The 22,079-nt window shown below is 50.4% G+C and overlaps 1 protein-coding gene across 1 annotated transcript in view; it reads right to left on the reverse strand.

Moving 5' to 3' along the window:
- Nucleotides 1-22,079, reverse strand: part of BMPER (BMP binding endothelial regulator) — a 473,492-nt gene that overhangs the window by 144,832 nt on the left and 306,581 nt on the right. The window contains exon 11 of the mRNA XM_081971272.1: nucleotides 17,304-17,349. Coding sequence (XP_081827398.1) covers nucleotides 17,304-17,349 — 46 coding nt within the window. The remainder of the gene's footprint in view (nucleotides 1-17,303; nucleotides 17,350-22,079) is intronic.

Genomic DNA, 22,079 nt, shown 5'->3' on the forward strand with positions numbered 1-22,079 from the left:
AGCCACAGCCACTCCGTCTTGGAGGGGTTGAGTTTAAGTCTGTTGTCTCCCATCCAGACCCATACGGCTTCCAAACACCGGGACATCACGTCAACGGCCTCGTTGGGGTGGTTTGGGGTGGAGATGTACAGCTGCGTGTCATCAGCGTACAGATGGTACCCCACCCCAAAACCACGGATGATCTCACCCAGCGGTTTCATGTATGTGTTGAACAGGAGGGGCGAGAGGACCGACCCCTGTGGCACCCCACAAGTGAGCGACCTTAGGGTCGACCTCTGCTCCCCTGCCAACACACATTGCGTCCAGTCAGAGAGGTAGGAGCAGAACCACCGTAAAACGGTGCCTCTTACCCCCAGCCCCTCCAGCCGGCGCAATAGGATACCATGGTCGATGGTATCGAAAGCCGCTGAGAGGTCTAATAGAACCAGGATAGAGGAGCAACCCCTATCCCTGGCTCTCCAGAGATCATCTACCAACGCGACCAAGGCCGTCTCTGTGCTGTGCCCGGGTCGGACGCCGGACTGGCGCGGGTCTAGATAATCAGTTTCCTCCAGGTGACGTGGGAACTGTATAGCAACCACACTCTCTACAATCTTCGCTAGAAAGGGAAGGTTGGAGACAGGACGATAATTTGCTAGCTCAGTTGGGTCCAGAGAAGGCTTCTTGAGTAAGGGCCTCACAACCGCCTCTTTCAAGGCGGCTGGTAGGAACCCCTCGCTCAATGAAGCGTTCACTAGTCCCAAGAGCCAGCCTCGTGTAATCTCCCAGGATGCCAGTACAAGCCAGGAGGGACATGGGTCCAATAAACATGTGGTGGCTCGCAGTTGCCCACGCAACCTGTCCAAATCATCGGTGGCAACAGAGTCAAACTCCTCCCAGAATGGTCTTTCAAGACTGGCCTCGGACGTCTCCCCTGGATCACTGAAGGAGACCCATTCCCTCCGTATCTGAGCTATTTTATCCTGCAGATATTCCCCAAATTCCTCTGCCCTGCCCTGCAAGGGGGCTTCCCGCGGCCTCTGTGACAGGAGGGAGCGGGTCACCCGAAACAGGGCGGCAGGGCGGTTGTCTGCGGATGCAATGAGAGCGGCACAATATCGATGTTTGGCCACTCTCAATGCCACAAGGTATGTCCTTAAATAGGTTCTTACCTGTGTTTGGTCAGATTCGGAGTGAGAGGATCTCCATCTGTTCTCTAGGCGTCTCTTGTGGCGTTTCATCACCCTCAGCTCCTCGGTAAACCAAGGGGCCAGGGTGGATCTTTGCCACAGGAGAGGCCGCAAAGGCGCAACCCGGTCTAAGGCCCCGGCGGCCGCACTATTCCATGCGGCTACCAGGTCCTCCATCCGGGAGCGGGTCAGGTCGACAGGAAGTGGCCCAAGCTCCGTCTGGAACCTATCCGGATCCATCAGGCGCCTGGAGCGGAACCATCTAGGACATTCTGGTTCCGCCTCCCCGTGGTGGGGGGTAGTGCCAGGGAAGTCAAGCTGGAGAAGTGAGTGATCTGACCATGACAGGGGTGTGATGACTAAGTCCCCTATTCCCAGATCACTCGTCCACTGGCCAGAGACAAAAACAAGATCCAGTGTGTGGCCTCCCTCGTGCGTGGGGCCCTGAATTAATTGAGTCAGGTCCATGGCTGTCATGGAAGCCATGAACTCCCGGACCACCTCAGATGCTTCTCCCATCGACGGCAAGTTGAAATCCCCCATAACTAACAGTTTGGGGGTCTCAACTGCCATCTCTGCGATCAGCTCGAGGAGTTCGGGCAGGGCCGCTGGTGTATAGCGAGGAGCCAAGTATACAATCAGCAGGCCCAACTGTCTGCCTGGGCCCCATCTCACGCCCAGAGACTCACACCCGGATGTTTGTGGCACAGTGAACTTTCTCGGTTCCAGACTCTCCCGTATGATCACCGCTACCCCACCACCCCTACCCTGGGCCCGTGGCTGGTGGAATACACGGTAGCCCGGTGGGCACATTTCCACGAGGGGCAGACCTCCCTCGTGGCCCAACCAGGTCTCCGTTATTCCTGCGAGGTCTGGCTCCCCCTCTGAAATCAGATCTTTTATGAGGGGGGGCTTGTTGACAACAGACCTTGCATTACACAGCATCAGCCTCAGGCCCTGGCTCTGTAGATCCTGACCACCTAGTATGCGGGGGTTGGTACAAGTGACCGGGCGTGTCCAGCGACCACGGTCTCCCAACCGACTGCAAGCTTTTTGTCTGTCCTCGCACCCACCCCTCCCTACGACCGTTGGTATAACAAGGCCCTTTGTAGGAATGTTATTTCCCCCCCTCTCCCCCGCTCCGCTCACTCCCCTCCTGACCACACCTGTTCGCCTGGCACTAATCCCATTCCTGGTCTGTTTAGCCCTTCCCTCCCCTTTAGAGCCCCTTAAAACTGTTAAAAAACTTTTTATTAAAAAACCCCTGAGCTTCCGTTTCCTCCACCTCTCTGGGTTAACAAACCCGTCATCAAGGTGGGTCCTTGAAAGGGCAGAGGGCCATATCTGTCAGAGTGGTAAAGTTGGTAGTTGAGAATAAGCGTGCGGAAGAAGCAAGAGGCAAGTTCTCAGGAAAGCAAAGCAAAAAACGGCGGGGTGAGAGTCGAAACCTTCGGCGTATGGCCACTCGCTTCTCCAGCGTCTCCCCTTCCACAGCTTGCCTTCGTCGCGAGTGGCCCTCCGCCTACTCGGCGACCTAGTACTAGTTCTCTAACTATAATGAAGCCAGGGGGAGAAGGTGATGAGTCTCCGTGGTGGGGTGTGGGAGCAGTCACTGTATGGGTATTGTTACGTCCCAATTGCCTGGAGACTGAGGTAATCTGAGGTAATCTGAGGACACGCCCTCTGCTCCTCCTGGTGACTCGCCAGATCAACCTCAGTGTTCGACCTAACAGGAGCTATACAGTGACTCTCCAGTAATTTAGATAGAGTTTTAGTTTTAGCTAGTTAGAGATTTTTTCCTTCCCCTAAGCAAGCCTACCTTGCCTCTTCTGCCTCGGTTTTGCGCCCCTTTGCCTGGCTGCCTAAGCGCTCCCGCGCCAACTGCAGCCCGAGGGCCCCGCAACACTGGCTCCAGTGGAGGGGGGGGAAAAAGGCAAGCCTCGTCGCCTGCTGCCATCCGAAGGAGAAGAGGAAGCCATTGGAGCCACGAAGACTCCGGAGGCAGCAAGAAGAGGAAAGAGCAGCTCAGTCGGAGCCACTCTAGGCATTGGACCACGTGGTCGGTGGTTGCCATTTTGGAAAGAGCAGGGCGCACGCGCGGAGCAACAAGGCAACTGGTCTCAGTTGCCACAGCTCCCCAGCACCGCAGGAAAAGAAGAATTGTCGGGCCTGAGCTCTGTGCCAGCCATCCGGAGAGGGCCCAGTGCAGGCGGTGCAGCGGTCTCCACACGGTCTGCAGATCGGCGGACAGACAGAAAGGGCCCTGATCCGAAGGAGCTCCGGATCCACGAGGCCCAGGGAGACCAGGCCACGGAGGCAGAGAGAGAGAGAAGAGAGGCAATTCACCAACTGTGAGTACTGCGATGGCAGAGGCCACACGGAGCAAAGGAGCTAGGGCTCCCAGTCCTCCAAGGCCTTCTGATCCGGCCGAGGGACCCTCCAGGGGGGCAGGCCCAGGGCCCAGGGGGAGCTCACTTCCTAAGAAGTGCTCCTCCAAATCCTCCAGAAGGGAGAAGCCTAGGCAGGAGGCCCCCTCTACCAAGGCCACCAGCAGGAGGGCTAGGGATGCCATCAGCCCCTCCCCAGCCAGGTCACGATCTCCCCACAGGCCTCCCTTGTTCTCACAGGAGCCTGGTTCTCCAGGCCCAGAGAGAGGCTCCAGAGAACGTAGCCCCCTGTCCCCTCCTCTATCCCCATCTCATTCTCCAAGAGCGAGGGGGGACTCTTTTGGTCGTAGGGCAGGAGGCTCCCTCAGGCAGCATTTGGCTCCTCAGGCCCCTGAGCCCAGGGAGAACAGCCCCCCCCGATTCTTACCCCGGCCTATCCAGAGCTACCTGAAATCTTCCAGAATGTGCTGGCCAGGGCCATAGCAGAGGGCATCACCTCAGGCATGCAGCACCAATTTCAGGGGGCCAGGACCCGGTCTACCCGTGGGGCTCCACAGGATCGCTCAGCCAGGCCTGAATCTCCAGTTCCCAGGGACTCTTGGGCCTCATCGCCCTCCACTGCCAGCGAGGGCTCAGAGTCAGGGGGGGAGGAACAGAAGGATCTGGGGTTTTCTGAAGATGAGGATCTCTCCACCTGTGAGACCCCCTCCTTTGCAGGGTTGTTTCTCCCCCCTCGTTGTTTAGTTCTCTTCTGTGCAAGGCTAAGGCCACAGCAGACCTGGATCCTCCTCCAGCAACTAGCCAGACTCCCACCCCTAGTACTAGTGGAGGGAAGAAAAAGCAGGGCCCCTTTTACAGGCCCCAGGTAGAGAAGGAGGAGATCCCCATTCCAGACCTTTTCCTCGAGGTGCTGAAGTCTCAGTGGTCCAAACTGGGTTCTTTCCCCACTCCTGGGAGTAACGACCGTAAGTTCTACAACCTAAATGCAGCCTTTGACCAAGCCTTGCAGGTGCCTGCCGTGGACGCTCCAGTAGCAGCCTTGGCTTCCGCTTCCTCCGTAATAACAGGAGACATCTCCAGCTCTCTTAAGGCAGAGGACAGGAGAGCGGAGCTGGTCATGAGGAGGACCTTCCAGGCCGCCTCATGTGCCATCAAGGCGGCGGCGACCGCATCCTTTTTTAATAGATCGACCATCTTGTGGCTGGAGCAGATCCGAGATAGGATGCCTGCTGTAGATGTAAGACACCAGCAGGACATCACAAAGTTGCTGGCAGCGACCCAGTTCTCGTCCGACGCAACCCTGGATGCGGTAAAGTATGCCTCCAGGGCTCTAACATCCTCGGTGGCATCCAGACGCCTTTTATGGCTTCATCATTGGCAGGCAGATTTCCGGGCGAAGTGGCCCCTGGCGGAGGCGGATTACACAGGAGACAAGCTCTTCGGACCCGCTTTGGACCCCATCCTCGTTGAGGATAAGAATAAGAGGAAGGTGTTCCCATCCACCACCAGGCGCGCAGACCACCGAGCGGCACCATACCCCAGGAGAACCTCATACCATCCACCAGAGCAGGACAACCAGACACAAAGGTACTCGGCTCCCAGGTACCCCAGACAGGGGGACAGGCAGTTCTCCAGGGAGAGGTTCAGATCCCAGCAGGCCGGTAAGCGGCCCTTACGAGGGGGGCGGCCGCTCCTTCCGCAAGGGTAAGTAATTCGGGCTCAAATCTACCCATCGGCGGTCACCTCTCCTTCTTCACAGACCGCTGGGAAGGCATCACCTCAGATGCCTGGGTTCTCCAAACCATCAGAGCGGGACTCCACCTGGAGTTCTGCTCCCTTCCACCCAGTAGATTCCGCACCTTTCCCTCCTCCAAGAACCCAGCCAAGCGCGCTCTCATGCGCGAGGCCATCCGGCACCTCCTGGACATTAGAGCCATAGAGCCGGTTCCGGAGGAGGAGAAGGGATCAGGGTTCTACTCACACCTTTTCCTAGTCCCCAAAGGTGCAGGGGGGTGGAGGGCCATCCTAGACCTCAAGCTCTTGAACTCCAGAATCGTTTACCGCAAGTTCAAGATGGCCTCCCTCAAATCCATTCTGGAGGGGGTCAGGCAAGGGGATTTCCTAGCGTCCATCGACCTCACGGAGGCCTATCTCCACATCATGATTGCCCCTGATCATCGCAGGTCTCTCAGGTTCTCCCACCAGGGAGACCATTACCAGTACAGGGCTCTTCCCTTTGGGCTGGCATCAGCCCCCAGAACCTTCACCAAGGTAATGGCCGCGGCCTACCTCCGTTCCCTCCCAGTCAGTCTCCACTGTTACCTAGACGACATCCTAGTCATAGCCTCCTCCGCTCCCCGCGCAGAGAGGGATCTTGCTACCACCATCAGTACCTTGTCTTCCCTGGGGTTCTCAATCAACCTCGAGAAGAGCCATCTGACACCCTCCACCAGCCTCCAGCATTTGGGAACCATTATAGATTCTGTGGAGGATAGGGTCTTCCTGTCCCAGGAACGCAGGGACAGCATCGTGGAACTAGTCCAGGAGATTCGCAGGCTCCGATCTGTTCCCGTAGCTCTCCTCTCCAGACTCCTCAGGAAGCTCATATCCTGCATCGGGATCGTCCCTTGGGCTCGTCTCCATGCCAGAGACCTGCAGTGGTTCCTTCTGCCCCACCAGAGGAACGGAACAGCCGATGCAAACTTCAAGGTCCTAGCGACCCCTCAGGTACTGCTCTCCCTCCGCTAGTGGAGGTCCGCTTCCCTGGCGAAGGGGTCTCTTTTCAGGGAACCGGACAGGCTGGTCCTCACCACGGATGCAAGTCTGTTCGGCTGGGGGGCCCATCTTCAGTCCCAGTTGGCCCAGGGCCGGTGGACACTGATGGACCTGCGAAAGAACATCAACTGGCTGGAGCTCAGGGCAATACACCTAGCCCTTCGCCGGTTCAAGCAGACGGTCGCGGGACAACACATCTTGGTACTGACGGACAACGTGGCGGCAAAGGCGCACGTGAACAAGCAGGGAGGTACCCACTCCATGGCTCTTCGAGACGAAGCAAAGCGCCTGGGGAGCTGGGCAGAGCGGAACCTCCTGTCGATCCGAGCGGAGCACACCTCCGGAGTGGAGAACCAGCAGGCGGACTGGCTCAGCAGGGAGACGGTGGACCACGGGGAGTGGCAGCTTCATCCCAGTATCTTCACGCAGATCAGCCAGAAGTTCGGCCAGCCGAGGGTAGACCTCTTTGCCTCTCCATCGAACGCACAGGTGCCGGATTTCATATCCCGGTTTCCCTCCCAGGGGGCAGTAGACACCAACGCTCTACGTTGCAGGTGGCGAACAGGCCTTCTGTATGCTTTCCCCCCGCTCCCTCTCATACCAGGGGTCGTGAGGAAGCTAGTGACAGAGAGGGCGGAAATCATTCTGGTAGCCCCGCACTGGCCACGACGACCCTGGTTCGCGGACCTAGTGGAGCTGTCGGTCCTCCCCCCTTGGCGGATTCCACAGGGGAGGGTAGAGCTGTGCCAAGGGAGCCTGATCCACCCAGACCCGGAGTGGCTCAATCTGACTGCCTGGCGCTTGAGCGGGAACAATTGAGGGTGTCCCAGATCTCTTCCAGAGTCATCAGCACCCTGGAAGCTTCCAGAAGGAGATCGACCACCCACATTTACGACGCGACGTGGGCTGCCTTCGCCAGCTGGTGCCAAGCCAGGCAGGTAGAACCTTCATCAGCCTCCGTACCCCAGGTACTGGATTTCCTCCAGGACGGCTTGGATAAGAGTTTGGCGCACAACACCCTACGCAGGCAGGTCTCCGCGCTAGCTACCATCCTCAAAGGGGAGGGCTCCCAGTCCCTTTCCCAAGTTCCAGTCATCAAGAGATTCCTCAAGGGGGCGGCCAATCTCCGGCCTCCGGTAGTCCACCGGTTCCCCTCTTGGGATCTCCCCTCGGTCCTCCAGGCCCTCCTAGAGCCATCCTTCAAGCCCCTCAGGGAGGTCAGCCTTCAACTTCTCACCTCGGCCAGGAGGGTCTCTGAGATTAACGCCTTGTCTTCTAGGGCAGACCTCTGCACTTTCTACAATAACAGGGTCATTCTCAGGCTTGACCCGGCCTTCATGCCCAAGGTCAATTCCCCCTTCCACAGGGGGCAGGAGGTCATTCTCCAGGACTTCTGCCCTCACCCATCCTCCAAGAGGGAGAAGTCCTGGCACCGACTAGACGTTAGAAGGGCCCTGCGCATCTACCTCAAGCGCACAGCCCCCTTCAGACGGTTGGAGGTGCTCTTCGTCTCCTTCCACACTTCTACCAAGGGCGCCAGGGTTTCGCCTACCACCATCAGCAGGTGGATCAGGTTGGCCATCTCCAAGGCCTATGAGGCCCGAGGGCTGCCCGTGCCACAGGGCATTACCGCACACTCCACCAGGAGTGCGGCCACTTCAGTGGCCTGGGCCACCCAGGCTCCCATCGAGGACATCTGCCAAGCTGCAGCATGGTCCTCTCCGTCACCCTTCATCAGGCATTACCGGCTAGATACTTATGCCTCAGCCGAGGCATCCTTCAGGAGGTGGATCTTTCAGGGGGTCCTAGGCACGCAGGAGACTCAGGCCCAATAACCCCTTCCATGGACATCTAGCTTTGGTATGTCCCATACAGTGACTCCTCCCACACCCCACCTCGGAGACTGTCAGTTGGTCCTACCTGAACTGCATGTCTCGAGGGGGTGTGTGGGAGCAGTCACTTCCTGCCCATCAGGCGCCAGCGACGGGCCTGAGCAAGCAACCAGACCATCCAAGGTTCAGGAAGGGAAGCTGCCATTGGGTTTTTTCTTCTCTTCCCTTCCAGGTCCTTCTTCCGAATCATCGGTTGATCTGGGGAGTCACCAGGAGGAGCAAAGGGCATGTCCTCAGATTACCTCAGTCTCCAGGCAATTGGGCCGTAACAATACCCATACAGTGACTGCTCCCACACCCACCCTCGAGACATGCAGTTCAGGTAGGACCAACTGACATTTTTGCTCCCCCCCTCAGATTTGGAGACCACAACCACAGGGCCTGCTTGAGCCTTCTTTTTCACTACCTTGTTCTACAGCCTTTATATAGGATGTCAGAGTCAACCTCACCAAGAAGTCAGGTGATAGATCAGACCTTCCTGAATCATAATATTCCCCTATTCTGCCAGGTCCATGGAGTAGATATTGATCTCCAGCCAGATCACAGTGGCTTGCTTCCTAAGACCCACACATCAAGCATAACTGACAACAGTGAAGTGCGGTGAGATTTATGGCTGGTGAGGCACCAATGTCATCACAGATTTATGGGGGAAGGGATTTCCAACAAAATGCAGCAACCGGAGAAAAGCAGCGAGGGGTGAAGAAGCTCGTCGGGGAGAGGCACGTGCTGTTTTCGCCTTAGATTCCTCTCCTCTCCTCTGCGCACGCACCTTTCCTCCTGGGCTCTCTCCCAGCAACCTCACCAGCTGCTTCTTTTGCCATGACGTTTCCCAGCATGGCAAAATACTTTTTTCCCCTTCGCCTTCCAGCCAACCAAGAAAGCTTCTGAAGGCGTGCAAGAAAGCTTCCCCCCATTGCCCGAACGTGTGTGACGAGCTCCCAACAGCGACTGGGAGGGATTCTCTCTCTCTCTCTCACACACACACACACTCACACTCACACACACACACACACACACACGGCAAATCCGAGCATCCGCTGTTGGGAGCCCGTCATATACATTCGGGCAATGGGGGGGGGCTTTCTTGCGTGCAAGAAAGCACCCCCCCATTGCCCGAACGTGTGTGACGGGCTCCCAACAGCGGATGCTCGGATTTGCCATTTGAGAGAGAGAGGGAGAGAGAGAGAGAGAGAGAGAGAGTATCCCTCCTTCCTTCAGCCCAACACTCTCTCTCTCTCTCTCTCTCTCTCTCTCTCTCTCTCTCTCTCTCTCTCACACACACACACACACACACACACACACACACATACAAATGGCAAATCTGAGCAGCCGCTGTTGGGAGCCTGTCACATACATTCGGGCAATGGGGGGGGGGTTCCTGCATGCCTTCAGAACCCCCCCCCCCATTGCCCAAATGTGTGTGATGGGCTCCCAGCAGCGGCTGCTTGGATTTGCCATTTGAGAGAGAGAGTGTGTGCATCCCTCCTTCCTCCAGCCCAACACTCTCGCTGGCATCCTGGCCAGATGAGAGGGACTGCAGAGAGGGTCTCCTTGAGTCTAGGACAGCGAGTCATTCGATGGGAAAGTTGCCTCTTGGAAGGAATAACCTGGCTTGGCTCCCGCTTTCGATCTGCCGCCCAATGACTGAACAGAGAAGCAAAGAGGCAGGAGAGACGAGGCAGGAGAGACGAAGCGGGAGCCAAGCCAGGTCATTCCCATCAAATGACTCACTGCTCTAGACTGCGGAGACCCTCTCTGCAGTCCCTCTCGTCTGGCCAGACCAGAGGGACTGCAGAGAGGGTCGCCTCGAGTCTAGGGCAGTGAGTCATTCGATGGGAAAGTTCCCTCTTCCTCCGCCCAGCCCTCCTTTGCTTAGGCTTCTTAGGGAATTCTAGGGAATTCACAGTAGCCATAGAACAATATAACTTTCAACAATTTAGGATCCTGCAGTGAAAACAGCATTTGATTGGAACCAGAGAAAACCCTGAGGTTTGTTTGGTCTGCCAAACACAACCCTCATTTGTTTAATTTTCCAAACACAATTGCCTCATAAATTAAATTAAATTAACTGCAAGTTATATGCAGCCTGGATAAAAATTTATTCTTATTAAATTATAAGGGGAATACAAGAGGAGACAATAAGAGGTCATTAAAGTAAATGTAAATTCATATACATGTACAAATTCATATACCGTGAACTGGATTTAGCCTAAAGAATTATTCATTAATAATTGTAACATCTATTAAGAAACAAATAGCTTGTAACATCCCATCTGTTAGATATCTACAATAGCAACTATGGTTTCCACCAAGGTCCTCTGTTCCGGTAGGAGCAGAGGTTTGATTCTATTGGTTGAGAGGTCTGACAGCTCCCTATAAAAGGGCTGCTGTCAGACCCAGACTTTGCTGAATTGTTCACACTTGTTATATTAAATAAAGAGCTGTTGTTACTGTTAGCCTGTGTCTGCCTATCCATTGCCCAATCTAACATTGGTGACGAGGATGGGATTGGAAGGCAACTAGGTGAACCAAAAAGAGCACAGAAAATCCAGCAAAGTATATCCAGCCCGGAGCTCGACGCGACTTCAAGTGGCCTCTTTTTGAACGGCAAACTTGAATCGCCCTTTATACTGAAAAATGGCTATGCACGCCCCACCGACTCTGTATGCCCCAGTCATCGAGCACTGGGAATCGTACATGCTTCGATTCGACTGCTTCCTAGAGGCGAACGACCTCATGGGCCTGCCTGATGGCCGAAAAAAGAACATGTTCCTTGGGTACTGTGGCAGGGAAGTGTTTGATATGGCAAAGAACCTGTCAGAGCCGACACTACTGCAATCGGTCACGTGGTCTATGCTCCAGCAAATGCTAAAAACCCATTATGCACCAAAGCTGTCCAAGTACGTTCGTCGGCATGAATTCAATATCAGAAACCAGAGAGAGGGCGAAATGATAAACGAGTATGTGGCGGCACTCTGTAAGGCTGCCACATACTGCGAGTTCAAAGACCTGGATGATCTGATTCTGGACAGCATAATATGCGGCGTACGGGACATTAGTTTACAGAGGAGGTTGCTGGCACGGTCAAACCTCACTCTGCAAATCGCCCTGGACCAAGCCAGAGTATCAGAATCAGCCGTTGAATCGACCAAGTCATTGCAACGCCACAGCACGGCCCCAGAAGTGCGGAAGAACACACATGTTCATCGCGAGGTCGCAGAGCCTGAGAGTTCTGAGGGGGAAGACAATGACAGCTACTGCATGCGCAGTAGCCGTGGCCATCCGGCGCACAAATTCAAGCAACATTTCCCGCTTTGTGCTAGCTGTGGTGGAGATCACGCCAGATCGGGTTGCCGTTTCAGAGATGTCAGCGCTGCGGATGGACAGGGCACATCGCCAAGGTGTGCCAGAGTGAATTCCCTGCCACAGCCTGGCAGCCTAGAAGCGCACCACACCACCAGCTGAAGCCCAGCCAAGAGACCTGGCAGAAGCCACCAAGGCATTCCAAGGGGGACAACAGAGTCACCTACCACATATTGATCGGACAAGTCTTCACCAGGCGGCCAAAAAAGCTGAGGGTCACTGTCTTCATAGGGGATGCTCCATGTGAAATGGAGATAGACACAGGTCCTCTCTGACTATTATTCCATGGTCGACCCTGAAGAAGACTATCCCTAGCCTCACAAAGCAACACCTTTGCACCCCTGACATCCGCCTAAGAGACTACCAGGGGAATCGAGTCCCCATCATAGGCCAAGGCACATTCCGCATAAACTTTAAACAGTTCAGCGGAAAACTCCCAGTGACAGTGGTCAGCGGCAACCTGAAAAGCCTCCTAAGGCTAGATTGGTTCCAAGCCCTGGGCCTCGAGGTAACCGGTATCAGCCCCGTGACGAACGCTCCCACATCGCACACTCCAAAGGACAACGGCGCTGAGGCCATATTTAAGGAGTTCAAGAACGTCTTCGGCACCGATCTGGGTAAGTATGTGGAGACCCCAATATCATTCAATTTGGACCCCAACATAGCCCCAATAAGACTAAAACCCAGGAGCGTGCCTTTCACTCTCCGCCCTAAAATTGTCAGGGAAATTGGCAAGCTCGTGGGCCAGGGAATGCTAGAGCCGGTCAATCATGCATGCTGGAAAACCCATATAGTGACACCTGTCAAATCTGACGGGTCAGTCCGCATCTGCACAGACTACAAATGCACAATCAATAAAGCGCTACAACAAAGCGCATACCCAGTATCCATTGTGCAGCATCTTCTCCATTCACTAGGCCTGGGAAAACTTTTCACGAAATTGGACATGGCGCAGGCATACCAACAATTGCCAGTAGATGGTGCTACAGCAGAGGCCCAAACAATTGTGACACACGGGGGTGCATTCAAACGTCACTGCCTGCAATTCGGCCTTAGTATCGCCCCTGGACTGTTCCAAAGTGTCATAGAACAGCTTTTGCAGGGGACTCCAGAAGTCATACCCTATTTTGACGACATCTTGGTATTGGCTGCAAATGAGGCGCAACTTTTGAAACAAGTACGAACAGTTTTGGCCAGAATTAGAGGAAAAGGCCTCCGTCTTAAAAAAGAAAAATGTCAAATAAATGTGCCTAGGGTTGAATTCCTAGGGTACCTTATCCTAGGGAACCCTCTGGGATTCATCCGACCTCACAAAAAATCAAAGCCATTCAGGACGCCCCTACACCTCACAATCAAACCGAGCTGCAGGCATTCCTCGGGCTCCTTAACTTTTACATCATCTTTCTAAAACAGAAAGCTACCATTGCTGAACCCCTACACTGGCTCCTGGCAAAAAACACAAAGTGGACCTGGGGAAAAGCCGAGGCTGCTGCATTTGCCATGGTAAAATGACTCCTGTCGGCTGATTCTTTCCTCGTCCAGTACAGCCAGACCTTGCCGTTGGTGCTGACCTGTGACGCTTCACTATTCGGCGTCGGCGCTGTCCTCAGCCACCACATGCCCAATGGAGCTGAAGCCCCCATAACATTTTACTCCAGGACCCTATCTGCCGCAGAACAGAACTACAGCCAGTTTGACCGCGAGGCTTTGGCTGCTGTGGCAGGAGTAAAAAGATTTCACGAATACCTCTATGGGCGAGACTTTGAGCTAATTACAGATTACAAACCACTTTTGGGCTTGCTGGCTGGGGATCGATCAACTCCTGTGTCATTATCACCGCAAATGCCAAGATGGACAATTTTCTTAGCTGCCTACTCCTACCTGGCTCCACTTTGGGGCATGCCGACACATTGAGTTGCTGCCCGTTGCCAGAACTTCTTGCAGACCCTACCCCCGAGATGCCAGTCCTGCTTATTGACTGTTTAGAGACTGGTCCTGTCTCGTCAAGCGATGTTGCCTGCTACTCCGCAAAAGACTCCACTGTTAAACAAATTATGAACTGGGTGTGGAGGGGGTGGCCCAAGGGGCCTGTGGGGTCTGAGTTCAAAATGTACTATTGTAAGCATGACGAATTGTCTGTTGTTAATGGCTGTTTACTGTGGGGAGACCGGGTCGTTGTTCCACCCAAACTGCGCATTGCAGTATTAGAGGCTTTACATGTAGGGCATCCTGGAATTGTCCGGATGAAGTCCTTGGTTAGGAGTTACGTGTGGTGGCCTAACATGGACAGGGAGATCAAAGAATGGGTGGCTACCTGCACACCATGCCAGGAGTCCAGACCAGGTCCCCAGAGGCACCCGCTAAGGAGTGGGAGCGTCCTCAAGCATCATGGTCTAGGGTGCACATAGATTTTGCTGGCCCAGTTCACGGCCAGACTTACTTAGTAGTTGTGGACGCCTACTCGAAGTGGTTAGAAGTAGTCCTGATGACCTCCACAACAGCAGAAGTGGTCATCAAGGTACTACAGAGACTTTTCTCTACACACAGCCTGCCCGATGTCTTGGTCTCTGAGAAGGGGCCCCAATTCATGGCCATGCCATTTGAGACCTTCCTAGCAGCCCAGTGAATTCGGCATGCCCTGGTCATGCCATTCCATCCACCTCTAATGGTCAGGCGGAGAGAATGGTGAGATCTGCAACAGAGGCCCTCTCTAGGATGGGCCCAGGAGATTGGCAAACACGAGTTGACCATTACCTCCTAATTCAATACATCACACCCAGTGCCACCACTGGGAGAAACCCCTCTGAGCTTCTAATGGGTCGCCAGCTAAGGTCCCACTTAGATCGGCTACACCTGAATTATTCTGCCTCATCGCCCCCAGACTCCACAAGCAAAATTCGGAATTTTAGCATAGGTGATTCAGTATATGCTCACAACTACACCAGGGGGAACTCTGTGGATTCCTGCCACAGTGATAGGCATCACCGGCCCTCGCTCTTACATTCTAGATCTCGAGGACGGTAGAAACTGGAGAAGGCACATTGACCAACTCTGTGGCCACCTCTCCAACTCCACACTTAGACCAGCAGATGCAACTCCTGCACGAGTTAGCCAAAGCCTTACCCAAATGGAGCAACCGCTCACTCCTCCTACAGTCAGCTCAAGCCAGAGGATGCTGGAATACTTATCTGGTGGTGTTGCAGGCCTGCAGTGAGCTTGGAGCGAACCGGCTTTAGAAGCTCCAGCCTGTGGAAGATTCCAGGAGCTTCCACCAAGCGGAGCTGCGAAGCAAACAGGTCCGCCTAAGGAAACCCCTCCTACTGAACTGCGCAGGTCAGGCAGAGCTACACAAAAGCCCGCCTACCTGCATGACTACGTCACCAGTAGGATTGTTCCATCTAAGAGGGGAGGGGTGTTAGATATCTACAATAGCAACTATGGTTTCCACCAAGGTCCTCTGTTCCGGGAGGAACAGAGGTTTGATTCTATTGGTTGAGAGGTCTGACAGCTCCCTATAAAAGGGCTGCAGTCAGACCCAGATTTGCTGGATTGTTCACACTTGTTGTATTAAATAAAGAGCTGTTGTTACTGTTAGCCTGTGTCTGCCTATCCATTGCCCGATCTAACACCATCTACAGAACTGATCCAGATCACCAAAATCAAAATTCAAAAGATAAGCAAAAATCATTAAAACAAAACCAGTTCAATAAAACTTCTAAAAAATAATATCAGCTTAGCGTTTAAGTCTTTTAAAATGTAAGTGTTTTTACTATATATTTAGATTTGTTGCAGGGGATTGATCAACTATTTTGATGCTGTTGGTCAGGTGTTTCCTTTAGTGTCCTCATAACTACACAGTTCATGATAGAGCAGAAATTACAATGGTCTCATACCCCCATTGTTAAACATCCAGCCAAGAGGATATGAAAGATGTAGTCAAAGAAGATAGCAATTGCAATGGGATGATTGAAGTTCCATTTTTTTGCATTACCATCTTTCTTTTCTTTTCTTTTCTTTTCTTTAGCCATATGTTGCAAATCTCCTTGCATTCAGCAGACCTGTCATATCTATTCTGCTGCTTTTCACACATTTTGGACTGCAACTCCTAGAATTCCCAGTGACTTTGCCTACAGTTTAATTTAACACATTTGAAGAATAGCAATGGGATATGGCTGCTACAGATATATTTGGCCTACAAAAATTTAGGAACAAGGAAAAATATTTATTTTATAGGAGAAAATATGAAGGTCTAAAAGACTAAATATCTCTAGTCCATCAAACATGCCATGAAAACCTTAGCAGTTGAGTCTAGACTTATCTTGGCAAGCTATCAGGATCACTGTTTAGCTGCAGAGGTACATAATTTCCTGCATTACTGCATTTTAAATTATTCCAGACTGGGAAGGACTTAGACAAGCAGAGAACTTGAGACACAAAAACTCAATAGAACTCAATTGCAAATGCTAAACAGAACATTTCCACCAAAGTTAATCTCTTTCCATTCTTGTTGATTTAAATGGGAATTAATCACTTGCTGAAATGAAATACAGCTTAAAACATTTCTATCCTTGCTTTGCTGTCAGAATATCTTCTGAGCATGGATTTCCTCTAGCTCTGCTAAACAGACATCATTTTCCAGAATAAAACAGGTCCTCAGGCCTGAAGGCATTCTGTCTACTTGCCGAATGATAGTATTCTCTATCAGAAATGTAAGCAAATCATACAGTTGATTATCTCTGGTCTTGAAGACTAGGTTTGGTGAATGATACATTAAATGACATACTGAAAGGAATTCCAAAAGTTTTTTGGACTGCTTTTATGGTATTGTCTATCCCATAGAATATAACAGAGAACAAAATAATTACTGCTTTCCGATGATGATCCTGTCTCAGGTGGAAAGCCCTGAAATTCAATATTGTTTTCTGTATAAAAAAACAACTGGGAAATGAAGGGTGAAATACTTGGGCAGTCCAAGTGAATATATGAATACTGCATTACTGAGTCAGTTTGTCTTTCAAAGGCAGACAATTCAGGGCAGGGTTTTTCAAAGTGCCAGAAAACAGAAAGATGAGGATGAAAAGGTACTTATTTAAAACTAATATGTGAAGTGTTATTTAGTTACAACTTCAAATTCATGGCTCTTGCTTTAAAAATTAAACAGCGGAATGCTATAATAAAGATTTATTATATTTGCAACTATAAATCTGGGCTACCCTGTTTTTCATTAAGGATATTACTTATAAAAAATGTTCATTATGTTATACAAACAGTAACATGACTAGAAATTCCCAGCAAAATTCCTAGCAATTCCCAGTAGCAAATTCCATACTATTATTAATTTCATTGGAATTTGTATATATTTTTAATTTTTAATGGCACTAAATATTATTTCAATTATATTTTAATTGAATTTATTTCATATTAAGATAAATATAGATTATTTTGGGAGAACTCTCTAATGACACCAAGCATTTTAAGCTTCTCATTATTGGCTTCATGATTTTTATTAACAAGGAAATAGTTTGGACGTAAGCAATAAAGAGTATTATTGAAATTTATATTGTTGTATTTATTTGCTCTTCAACATTTCTCATAAACTCAATCCTATTGCAACTATTTACTTTCTTGAACAAAATGAGGAATAACACAAAATAATGTATCCTTATTTTGCTGACAAGAAAAGTGTTGGGGAAAAAGCAGTAAATAAATGAACTTACTTTCAGTGCAAATGGGGCAGCATCCTTTTCGGTTGAGGATCTTTCCCTAAATGAAATAAGGAGAAAGAATATGCGATGGGAAAAGAATTCAATGAAGTGCTTCTTTTTGTTGTTGTTCATTATTGTTTTATTAGTTTTGTTTATATAGCATGAAAAGATTCAATTTCAATCAAACAGTGTGTTGTGTGAGTACAATTGTTTTTAGGCAATCATAATCAAGATGTAGTATTCATCACAATAATATTAATACTATAATAACAATAATATTTAACTTATTTACTTTAACAAATCTCCTTTATAACATTTATTCTTTTTATATCCCCATATTTCTAACTTCTGTTTTTATGATCTAATTATTGGTAAAATAAGTCTCATATCAAGAAATATTCAGTTTATTCTTTTTCCTTAATTGTAATCTATCCATCTCTGCATATTCTAATATTTTCTTAATTACACTCTCATTTGTCAGGATCTAATCATTTTTCCATTGTTGTATGGAAAGACAATTCTGGCTGCCGTTAATACATGTAAAATCAAATATATATTTCTTTTATCATATTTTACATGCAGGATGTCCAATAAAAATATTCCTGGTTTCAAGTCTGTATGCTGCTTTATCATTTTTTCCAATCAAGTACTGTATTTTTTGGAGTATAAGATGCACCAGAGTATAAGACGCAGCAAAGTTTTAAAGAGGATTTTTTAAAAAAAGTTTTTGCACTCTGCAAACCTCCCCAAAACAGCTGTTTTTCATGAAAATGGGCCTGGTTTTTTTTCAAAAAAAAGGGCATGAATAGCCTCTGGGAGGCTTGTAGAGTAATCCTGTGGGGTAGGGGTGGGGGAAATGAGCAAAAAATGGCCCATTTTTCACAAAAACGGGCCCATTTTTTGTCAAAAAATGGGCATGGATAGCCTTTAGGAAGCTTATAGAGTGCTGCTGGGAGCTGGGGGACAAAAATGGGCCATTTCCCGCTCATTTCTGCCCTCCCCAGCCCCCAGGAGGTCTCTGAAAGCCTTCTAAAAACTATGCACAGCCATTTTGGTGAAGGGGCAGAGTTTTGGGAGGCAAAAAATGCTGTATTCAGTGTATAAGATGCACCCAGAATCTCAGCCTCTTTTTTGAGGGAAAAAGGTGCGTCTTATACTCCGAAAAATACGGTATGTGTTTTCATCCAATATTTTTTAGCTTTTGGGCATGTCCACCACATATGGTAATAGGAACCAGGTATCTGGTTGCACTTCCAACAGTTAGCTGATCTATCTTTAAACATTTTTGCCAGTCTTGTTGGCGCAAATGCCATCTATAAAACATTTTGTATTCATTTTCTTTATATGCAGTTGACATTTAACATTTCTATCCCACAATTTCTGCCATTTATCCAATTCTATTGTAAATTCAAAAATTTTAACCCAAACTATCATTGTCTCCTTTTACCTGCTCACTTTCCAGTTTGATATAATAAGTAGCTATATATTTTCTTTATCAATTTTTTTATCCTTTTCAGTTAATTTCTGTTCCAATTCTGTCAATTCTTTATTAAAACCATACATTTTAGATCTTTCTCATATTGAGATTGTATCTGCATTTGTGGCCACCATGCTGTATCCATTCCTTGACTACTAAGTTCTTTTTTAGTTTTTAGTTTCCCCTTTTCATTCAGAATATCTTTATATCTTACAATTTTTCCATGTTAATAACATTAGGATGTATCAATGCTTCCTTTGTGGAAAGCCAGACTGGTATTTTCAGATAAAGTTGTTCTTTCGTTTTAAACCATACAGATAACAATGCATTTCTAATATAATGTCTTTGAAAATAGCTATGTATCTTATTCTTCCAATACCATAAAAAAGCATGCCAACCAGAGGTGGTATTCGGCAGGTTCTGATCAGTTCTGGAGAATCGGCAGCAGAAATGTTGAGTAGTTCAGAGAACCAGTAAATACCATCTCTGACTGGCCGAACCCCCATCTATTATCTGTCTCCTGAGCCTAAGCTGATTGAGAGGGAATGGAGATTTTGCAGTAACCTTCCCCTGGAGTGGAGAGGGAATGGAGATTTTATAATATCCTTCCCCTGCCACGCCCACCAAGCCACACCCACCAAGTATGCCACCCCCACAGAACCAGTAGTAAAAAATGTTGAATCCCACCACTGATGCCATCTAATTTAAGGTCATGTCCTTCTAAGGTTAAATAGTCTTTTGTGGCTCAAATTAATCCATTCTTTTACCCATGTACTGTATTTTTCGCCTTATAAGACGCACTTTTTTACTCCAAAAAAGAGGGTAAAAATCTGAGTGCGTCTTGTAAGCCGAATGTAGCCACTGGGTCATCTGAAAATGGGGCAGGCAAAGAGGGGGCTGCAGAGATCGTGATGGCTGGAAAGGAGAGAGGTTTCGCTTTCAGAGCTCCGGCTCGGCTGGGCTCCCGAGAGGGCTTAGGCGGTGGTGGTGGTGGCAGCGGCTCCTCACATTGCTGGGGTGCTGCTTTAAGCTGCCCTCCTCCTGCAAACGAAAGGTGCCTCAAGGCTTTGGCTCCTGAGATCGGTACGCTGCCATCCAAAATGCTGGTACCACGATCGCTGCAGCGCCCGCTTTACCTGCCACTTCTCGGGCGGTTCAAGGCGGCAGAGATCGTAGTAATAGCATTTTGGATGGCAGCGCACCGATCTCAGGAGCCAAAGCCTTTGAATCAAGTTTGATTGTGTCCCATCTAGCGTTCTCCACCCCCAACCCCAAATCTCTCCGGATCTGCTTATTGCTATTGCTGCTATTGCGCCCAGCTACTGTATCTCTTTGCTGCATGACAGATCCGGGCAAAGAGATACAGTAGCTGGGCGCAATAACAGCAATAGCAATAAGCAGATCCGGAGAGATTTGGGGTTGGGGGTGGAGAACGCTAGATGGGACTCAATCAAACTTTCTACATGGGGCTCCCCTTGAGATGCACCCGAAGGCTCCAGCTAGTTCAGAATGCAGCCGCGCGGGTTATTATGGGGAGTACTAGGTACTCCCATGTAACACCTTTCCTGCGTGAGCTGCACTGGCTACCTGTGGCTTTTCGGGTGCGTTTCAAGGTGTTGATTGTCATCTTCAAAGCGCTCCATGGCTCGGGACCTAGCTATCTGCGGGATCGCATTCTACCCCATACATCCCTGCGACCAATCCGCTCTCACAGAGAGGGCCTCCTCCGGGCTCCTTCCGCTAAACAGTGCGGGCGGGCGGTGCCTAGGAGTAGGGCCTTCTCTGTGATGGGCCCAACCCTCTGGAACGACCTCCCCCCCGATATTAGAACCACCTCTGATCTCCGCTCCTTCCGCAAGAAATTCAAGACCCACCTGTTTCGAGTAGCTGGTCTGGCCTAATTATAATCGTAATTGTATTTACAAAGGGAACATCTATCACTATCTTTCCTGGATGGCTTTTTAAATTTTATATTGGGGTTTTAAACGGGTTTTAAAATTGTTTTTAATTATTTAAATTGGTTTTGGGGTTTTATATACAGACAGTATGTGTGTGTTGTTTTGTTCAATGTCTTAAGTTATGTTTTTGTTGTTTTGATTTTGAACGGTCTGTACACCGCCCCGAGTCCCTACGGGGAGAGGGGGCGGTTTATAAATTAAATAAACCTTAAACCTTAAACCTTAAACTTCATTCAAAGGCTTTGGCTCCTGAGATCGGTGCGCTGCCATCCAAAATGCTATTACTACGATCTCTGCTGCCTGGAACCGCCCGAGAAGCGGCAGGTAAAGCGGGCGCTGCAGCGATCGTGGTACCAGCATTTTGGATGGCAGCGCACTGATCTCAGGAGCCAAAGCCTTTGAATCAAGTTTGATTGTGTCCCATCTAGCATTGTCCACCCCCAACCCCAAATCTCTCCGGATCTGCTTATTGCTATTGCTGCTATTGCGCCCAGCTACTGTATCTCTTTGCTGCATGACAGATCCGGGCGGATTGGGGGTGGGTGGGTGGAGAACGCTAGATTGGGAAGTTAAAAACCTAGAACCAAGTTTGATTGTGTCCCATTCTAGGTTTTTAACTTGCTCCGAGTGGAGGGAGACGCGCGAGAAGTGAGAAGTGAAGCCGCCAAAGCTCCCGCCAAAGCTCCCGCCCATGGCAGTGGCGGCGGCGCGTCCCCCTCCACTCGGAGCATCTGAGCTGGGCACCGCGTTACCCTGCTGGCCCCTCCTCCTCCGCTGTGCTTTTGAGAAGCCATGAGGCTTTTTTCCCCCCTTCCTACTGGCTCCCACGGCTCATGGCTCCTCAAAAGCACAGCAGAGGAGGAGGGGGCAGGGGTAACGGTGCTCGGCTCAGATGCTCCGAACAGAGGGCGAGGCGCCGCCGCCGCTACCACGGGCTGGAGCCAGTAGGAAGGCGGAGGAGGGCAGAAGGGGGAAAAAAGCCTCATGGGGGACGCGCCGCTGCCGCTGCCATGGGCGGGGGCACTAGCGGGAGCTTTGGCGGCTTCACTCCAAGTGTGGTGGTGCTGTTGGAGGAGGAAGAGGAGGCAGCTGTTATTCTGGTGGCGGCAAGGGCTCGTCGTCGGCATCTTCAGCAGCAGCCCTGCCCCCTGTGAAAAAAACCGAAGATGGAGCAGATCCACGCAGATGACGTCGCCGCAACATGACTGGAGGAGGAATTCTGGGAGTTGAAGTCCACAAGTCTTCAAGCTGTCAGGTTTGAAGACCCTGGTTTTTTTTTTTAAGGGTTAAGGGTGCAAGGGTCTTGCAACTTGACAGCTTGAAGACTTGCATGTTTCAATGCCAAAGTTCCTG

Source organism: Natrix helvetica (assembly GCF_964273705.1).
Source record: "Natrix helvetica genome assembly, chromosome: Z".
NCBI lineage: Eukaryota > Metazoa > Chordata > Lepidosauria > Squamata > Natricidae > Natrix > Natrix helvetica.